Source organism: Ictidomys tridecemlineatus, chromosome 1 (genome assembly GCF_052094955.1).
Source record: "Ictidomys tridecemlineatus isolate mIctTri1 chromosome 1, mIctTri1.hap1, whole genome shotgun sequence".
NCBI classification, from domain to species: Eukaryota; Metazoa; Chordata; class Mammalia; order Rodentia; family Sciuridae; genus Ictidomys; species Ictidomys tridecemlineatus.
Window position 1 is genome coordinate 120917287 of NC_135477.1, and position 7820 is coordinate 120925106.

Below are 7820 nucleotides of genomic sequence, written 5' to 3' on the forward strand. Positions count from 1 at the left end.
CCTCACATGCACAAGACCCTGGGTTCAATCTTCAGCACCACATACACAGTTTCTGCAATACCTCCAACCTTAAGGAAGTGATCAAGGCTCTCTGGTGGGTGACCAGGACACTTTCCAATCAAATGGAACAAAGCTTCTCTTAGAAGTTTGTAACCTCATTTATTTCACCTCTTTTTAAGGTGTTGGACATCAGTATATAAAAATGTCTTGGAAGGCTTAGTACCAAAGAGATGTGAGCAGTTTTTCTTAAACCTGGCACCTGCAACTCCTCTGCCTTACCATGCAGAGTGCAAAGTGACCTTTAGTAATAGAGAGATCCAGAGCATCAGTTCTGATGTCCATTTATTTCTTCAGCAATTGCTCAATAGCCTTGAGCACTTCCAGTCTAGCCGGCTGAGAGTCTGGAGCTAAACTGTAAGAAGGCTCACAGGCATTGTTCAGTTTCTCGACTCAAATACATTGGGCATGGATGGTGGCTTTAAAGTGTACGCGGGTTGTCTCCTTAAGACCCCTGTAGGTCATCTTGGCGAGGCTTTTGCTTTGTGGGCTTTTGCTGCTTCCTAAGCGTCTTTGGCTGCTGCTTACCATGGTCTTAGATTTCAACAAACCACAAATGACTGGTGTCCCTCTCCTATTTAAGAATGAATTAAGTCCTCCTCCTAGTTACCTGAGGGAGCATCCACCAGAATGGGATAGTGTGAGGGGAGAGGACTTATGTGCAGTTCCGACTTTATAAGAAGTGACTGAGGGGGCTGGGGATGTGGCTTAAGCGGTAGCGCGCTCGCCTGGCATGCTTGCGGCCTGGGTTCGATCCTCAGCACCACATAAAAGATGTTGTGTCTGCCCATAACTAAAAAAAAAAAAGAAAAAAAAAAAAAAAAAAAGAAGTGACTGAGGAGGGTATTGACAAGGCGCTTCCGGCCCCGCCCTCTCCCCGCCCCCGACGCCGAAGCGGCGTGCTGGGGCACAACTTCCGCGTTGAGCCTACTTCGCTTGTCGCTAGCCAGCCGGCAATTTCGCCTCCAAATCATCCCCAGCATGGAAAGCACGTGTGCGGAGAGAGCCGCCGAGGATGAGAGCGAGGAGGAAAACCCTGACTCCACCGAATCCCCGTCCCGGATCCGGGACACCCCGGAAGATATTGTGCTGGAAGCGCCGGCCAGTGGGCTGGCCTTCCATCCAACCCGAGACCTGCTGGCAGCTGGGGATGTGGACGGGGACGTATTTGTGTGAGTGAGGTGCTGGGCTAGTGGCATGGTGTCCCCTTTCCCAGGGATGGAGCGGGGACGAGGGAGGAGAAAATGTTGCAGGGAAACTCATTTTGCAGGATTTCATTTAATCTCATACGTTCCTTAACGTTTGACTTAACCAAGTTACCACACAATTTGTTGAAAGAACTGAAAAGACAAAGCTGGAACTTCGTGACTCACAAGAGCTTAGCAGAATAAAGGGTGTATGAGACTTATTTACCATCGATTATTTTGAGCCCGACCAGGATTAATGGGCTCCGTGATTTTCCACCTTTAACTGATCTTTTAAAAACACGTCTGATCACGTTACCCCCGAGGTTAAAAATCCTTCAATAATCTGCTTTTAGGATTTAGAAGAGACCCCTTAATTTGGCTTTCAAGTCCTTTTCTGCTAGGCCCATGTCTGTACTCTTTTGCTTTCTGTGCTCATTCACCCTTTCCTTGCTCAGTATCTTGAAGCCTCAGCACCTTTGCACATGCTATTCCTTATGTTTGGAAAATACTTTCCCCTCCCCTTTACCTACTATTCCAGAGCTCTCAGCCTCTCTTCCCTCTTCCACCATTCCCCAGACTTAAAATTAGATATCTAGGGCTAAGGTTGTGGCTCAGAGGTAGAGCACTTACCTAGCATGCAAGAGGCACTGGGTTCGATCCTCAGCACCACATAAAATAAAGATGTTGTGTCCACTTATAACTAAATAAATATTAGAATCTGAAAAAAAATTAGATACCTGCCAGATGCCATTGTCCTTTTCCCTCATAAACTTTATAATTGCTGGTAGCCATACATCTGCTGGTGTAGTTATTTGAATGCTTGTCTTCTTCACTAAGGTTTTTAAAACTTTTGGCTTTGCCCCATTGTAATAATACCATTTATATTTATGTATAATGTATTCTGATAATTTCTTCTTTATCATTATTACATGCACACAAAGTGCTGATTGCAGCTCACTAATGGATTATGACTGGAATTTGAAAAACACTTGTCAGGAGTGTAGTATATAGTCTGTTTTGTTCTCCATTTTATCTCTTCCCTCTAATTCAAGTAAGGTGTTCAATACAAGTTTGATTTTGAGCAAGAAATGTAGGCAGGAAGCAGTGGAAAGCCACTAAAGTTTATAACCAGGAGGGTTGTTATGAAATTTACTTTAACCCCTCATTAGTTTTGAAGGTTTATAGCAGGTTAACTTCTGTATTTATATTTCTAAAAATGGAAACAATACTTATCTTCAGAGGGGACAAATGTTCAGTATAGCCCCCAAGTAGATCAACAAATATAGGTTCTTTTCTATTACTATCTGTATTTATAGTGCAAGATAAACTTGGGAGTTCTCTAGACCTCCACCTTTATTTCCAGTGCTCCTTCCTCTGTTTGTCATCCAATTCTGTTTATCCTCAGTTGCTGCCTTCTATTGGGCCTCTGACTCTTCTTCCCATAACCATTGTGAAAGGGTTCCTTTTCTGGAGATTAAAATCAGACTGCTTGTCCTGTGGGATCTCATTCAGCTATACTGAATGATCTGTTGGGGAGGCAAGCACTATGATATTCCTTGATGGGTAATTGCTTCAAGGATGAGTTTATAGGCTACTGCCTTTCTGCTTCACTTTTTTTTTTTTTTTTTGCTACTTTTTTTTACCATTAAGCAATATCCCCAGCCTTTTTCGTTTCTTAGCTTCTGGGGACATGGAGGGCACATACCCTGATGTTCACCCTTCTTTTGGGGGCTAGTTTTCTATCACTGATTTAACAAGAATTTCTGGGCCTCCATAGTGGTCCAGACCCAATCTTTTCAAAGGATGGTAAAAGAAAGGGTGGAGGGAAATCACAGAGAAGTCCTATGCAAAAACACCTTGAATTAATGTCTACTGAAAAAGTTTAACATTTGAAGCTCACTGGAAATGGATAAACGGTGGTAAGCTCTTTGGGCTCGGAGGTGTGCAAGCAAGAGTGCTTATTTAGGTCAGAAGGTTGGTCTACCTAGTTGGTCTCTACACTCCATGTATCCCAGGCATGGCCTGAGGGTCATTCACCTCCCTCCCCTCTCCCTAGGTTTTCCTACTCTTGCCAAGAGGGAGAAACCAAGGAACTTTGGTCCTCAGGTCACCATCTCAAGTCCTGCCGAGCTGTGGTCTTCTCTGAAGATGGGCAGAGTAAGTACTGGTAAAGACAGCTGGTAATGTGGGAATGGTGCAGTGAGCAGCACTATGACCTGAGCACCTTTCCTTCCAGAACTTGTTACTGTCTCCAAGGACAAAGCCATCCATGTTCTAGATGTGGAACAGGGCCGACTGGAAAGACGTATTTCCAAGGCTCATAGGTAAGGGAGCCAGTTATTTGCGCACTGAAGTGAGTGGTAGGGATCAGGAGGTCCCTATGAGGACAGATACTCTAAGAAAGTTCTGCATCTGCCTCTCCAGTGCCCCCATCAACAGTCTGCTGCTGGTGGATGAGAATGTTTTGGCCACTGGGGATGACACAGGTGGAGTCCGGCTCTGGGACCTTCGGAAGGAGGGCCCCTTGATGGATATGCGGCAGCATGAGGAATACATTGCTGACATGGCCCTGGACCCAGGAAAGAAGTTGCTACTAACAGCCAGGTACAGCCTCAGAGATGCCTCCTTACCCCTCCTGTCCCCGAGTCAGTTTTCCTCAAAGAAACTTTTGGCTAAGTTAGTGCTCTACTCTCTGCAGTGGGGATGGCTGCCTTGGAGTCTTCAATATCAAGCGACGTCGGTTCGAGCTGCTCTCAGAAGCTCAGTCCGGGGACCTGACTTCTGTCACTCTCATGAAAGTACAGCTGGGAATGATGGGATGGGGTGTGTGTGTGTATGTGCTAGATAAAGGTGTAGTTTCAGGTGGCTCCACAGACATGTTTTTCTTTATTTCCTTCAGCATGGGAAGAAAGTGGCCTGTGGATCTAGTGAAGGTACCATCTATCTCTTTAACTGGAACGGTTTTGGGGCTACAAGTGATCGCTTTGCCCTAAGAGCTGAGTCCATTGACTGTATGATTCCAGTCACTGAAAGTCTGCTGTGCACTGGCTCCACTGATGGAATCATCAGGTAAGGGAAGCTGGGACAACCCTTGGTTACAAAAAGGACAAGTCCAGCTAGTCAGTACCCAACATTGTTCTTTCCCCACCCAGGGCTGTGAACATCCTGCCAAATCGAGTGGTGGGCAGTGTGGGCCAGCATGCTGGAGAACCTGTGGAAGAGCTGGCTCTTTCCCATTGTGGCCGCTTCTTAGCCAGCAGTGGTCATGACCAGCATGTCAAGTTTTGGGACATGACCCAGCTACGTGCTGTGGTGGTGGATGACTACCGTCGACGCAAGAAAAAGGGAGGCCCATTGCGTGCTCTTAGCAGCAAGGCTTGGAGCACTGATGACTTCTTTGCAGGGCTGAGGGAAGAGGGAGAAGATTCCAAGGTTTCAGAAGAGGAGGACAGTGAGAATGACAGTGACTGAGAGGATGAGGACAGGTCTTTATATGAAAGAGCCTTGCTTCCTGGAGTGGACCTCCAAAGAGGACATGAATATTCAAATCATTTTTGGTGCTGGAGATTGAACCTACTTAGCTACAACATCAATTTGTGTTGTGCAGAGTAAGAAGTTGCACAGAGGCCCAGGATTCAGGGCACTGAAGTGGGAAGTACTTGCTCTATAGCAGCTGCTCACTACCAGAAAACAAACCCTCAACTGTGGCAAGACAGCACAGACACGTGTGTATACCAACGAGGGGTTTAATATAAATACAATTAGCATAGAAAAGCTCAAAACCATACATGAACCAAAACCAGAAGGACAAGTGGTAAAAGGACAGGCTTCAACCCTTTGGCTCAGCAAATTCCCCAAATAAAAATAAAGAGAAATACACGATTCATGCTAAGCTTGGATGGGGGCGGGTAGACAGGTATGATGTGTGCCACAGGGAAAGACCAAGGAAGAATAGAGGGTCAGGTTAGACCCTAGGCTCAAAGGGGGAGGCCAAGGTCCCTCACCACAACTTAAGACAAAGCCCCAGGTGTGATGGGGCCCTGTCCCAGCAGGGTGGCTGTCTCAGGCCTAGGGCAGGGCCTGTGCCACTTCCCCTTGTGGGATCAGATAGTGACTGCCCAGGCCTGCTGGGCTGCAGACAGACACAGGCTCTGCCTACCTGTTCAAGCTGCCTGTGGAGAGGATGAGGTCACTGCTTAACCATAGCACCTGCCTCAGCCCCAGCATACCACAGGAGGCTGGCCCCAGAATCACTCAGTGCCTCCAGAAGCCGTGCAGACACAGCATCCTTGGCCACCTCATGCCCGTCCTGCTCATCTGGAGCCAGTACAACCCAGATGAGGCCACTGAAAGGCACTGGATGCCCAGGGATCACTACCTGGTACCAGAAACGGTGCCAGCCAGCAGGTCCTGTGCCCAAACACTTGGTGAGGAATACTGGGCTGCCCAGCTTCATTCTTTGGCAGAGTAGCTGCAAGGCAGCCCTAGCCCCTTGGGACCCTAGCTTGTCCCTGGCCAGGGCTAGTCGGTTGCTATCTGGTTGTAGGCACCGCATAGAGGGACCCATGAGCTGCTGGCGCAGTCGCTGCTTCAGGTCTGGCTTGAGCCACTCCACAGCCACCTGTTCTCCACAGAGGCGTGATTGCCCTGCAGGAAAAAGGCAAGAGATAAGGGCAAGTCTAAGCCCTGGGCCCAAGTTCCCCAGACTCTGAACCTTCTGGGGTTACATAAGCCTGTGTTTAATTTAGAGCCTCCTCACTTCCTGGCTGTGTAACCCTGGGTAAGTTAAACAACTTCTTTAGGCTTCACTGTATTTATGTGTAAAGGGGGTGTAAAAACTGCTGCCCTCTAAGATTCCTTGGAGTAGTATGAAGCAGGCTTTATCTACCTCATAGCCATTACAATAGCTAACCTTTGGGGCTACCCATTGTATTTAATTCACACTGGTCTAAGGAATCAAGTTCTACAATAGATAAAAGGTAGGCTTAGTTGGGCTCCCTAGGGCAAGTCAGTTTTTTCATTGAAATGTTAAAGAAGTCGTCTAGGGAATGCAAGGAGAAATGTTCCGTGTAAGTGGTAGGTGTAGCACTATTGAAATTAGTGTTAGGTAGCAAACTCAAGCACGCTTGACCCTAAGATTTTAGGACTTTAAGTGCCAACCAGCCGCCTCCCCGCAGCCTCCACCCGTACCTTCTACCAGGGCCTTTTTGGCCATGGCAGCTGCGCGGTGCGAGCTGAATTTCAGCAGCGCGATCTGTGCGGGCGCAGGTCCGGGACTGGGCAGCAGCAGCGCCTCCTGCAGGCCGAGACCCAGCGGCTGCAGCGCAAGCAATAGCGCGCGGCGGCTTACGCCCAGCGGCAACCCGTCTACGCTCAGCTCGCACTTCTCAGTGCTGCGGCACACCAGCAGCGGGCAGGAGGGCCGCAGCGGGTGGTTGTGCAGCGTGGCGATGGCGGCCTGGGCGCCGCGCCGCGAGCTATAGCGGGCGTAGGCGAAGCCGCGGTTCAGGCCGCTGAAGGTCATCATTAGGCGGAACTCGTAGAGGCGGCCCACGCGCTGGAATAGTGGAATCAGCTGATGCTCATACACGTCCTGGGGCAGCCGTCCGATAAACACCTCTGACCCAGCCGGCGGTGGGCTTCCCACCCAGCCTGGGGAAGAGGGTGTAGAGGGGCACCGTCAGTCACCGGGATGGTTCCATGGACGTCTGAGCCCAAGGAACCAGCAAGGGAGGGGGCGATGCCACCGAACGTCTATAAAATGGGAATGCCCGTATCCCACTTAGGTTATAGGCATAATAGGTGACAGCAAACAATGCAGGTGGCACAGGGTAGGTGCTCCTCAACGGGAGAGTGACCGGGTAACTGGATAAATTTCCACATCTGCTCTCCGGTAGTTAGGGGTTTCTTACTGCGGAACCTCGGGGCAGGCCCTCCCTCAATGGGTGCCGGCGCAGCAAGTGCAGGCATAGGGGCTAGGGCTACGGTACCTGGGGGTGGCCCGCCGTATTTCCTCTGCCCGTTCACCTGCACCAGGTGAATGCCCGTCTCTCTAACCCATGCCTCCAAGGCCGCCTTGTTCTCAGGATTCACTCTTTCACACCATTGCTGAGAGAAAAAAGGCAGGCTGGAATGGCGGATCACCAAGTAAGTCCCCACCTCGCCTACAACGTTGGGATCCCTGCGGAAAATCCCCTGCACAGGCGGAGCTCGAACCCCTACATCGCCAACTACTTACCTCACACTCGCGTTTGGACTGCATGGCTCTATCCAAGCCCGCCAGCACCCTCTTTTATAACTCCCTCCGTGGGCCTCTGGAATCTTCCCTACCCTCCACCCCCGCCTCCAGCTCTTATTGGCAGAGCACGACCCCGCCTCCTGAGGGTGGAGGTAACCACTGCACGTGCGCCATGGGCCCTTGGACACTCAAGTGGAAAACTAGAAACCCTGGCGAGCCAGGCTTGCATCCCAAGGAGTGGAGTCATTTGCAATGGGGAGGGTGGTGGCCCCTGGGTGCCCCTTTCACCTTGGGGGATAGCTCATGGGCAGTACCGTGTCTTTTTGCCGTTTCCACTC

At 49.7% G+C, this 7820-nt stretch overlaps 2 protein-coding genes across 2 annotated transcripts; one reads left to right on the forward strand and one right to left on the reverse strand.

Moving 5' to 3' along the window:
• Positions 1-918: 918 nt before the first annotated feature.
• Wdr55 (WD repeat domain 55) lies at positions 919-5126 on the forward strand. Its single transcript, XM_005327305.5, has 7 exons — positions 919-1229; positions 3301-3401; positions 3481-3568; positions 3669-3848; positions 3943-4042; positions 4144-4313; positions 4397-5126. Exons 1-7 carry the CDS (start codon positions 1039-1041, stop codon positions 4713-4715), a joined length of 1149 nt encoding a protein of 382 aa, XP_005327362.2. The 5' UTR covers positions 919-1038; the 3' UTR covers positions 4716-5126.
• On the reverse strand, positions 4975-7804 carry Dnd1 (DND microRNA-mediated repression inhibitor 1). The gene is made up of 4 exons (XM_040273750.2): positions 7483-7804; positions 7235-7352; positions 6435-6896; positions 4975-5891 (listed from the first exon to the last, which is right to left on the reverse strand). Exons 1-4 carry the CDS (start codon positions 7504-7506, stop codon positions 5434-5436), a joined length of 1062 nt encoding a protein of 353 aa, XP_040129684.1. The 5' UTR covers positions 7507-7804; the 3' UTR covers positions 4975-5433.
• Between the last annotated feature and the right edge of the window lie 16 nt (positions 7805-7820).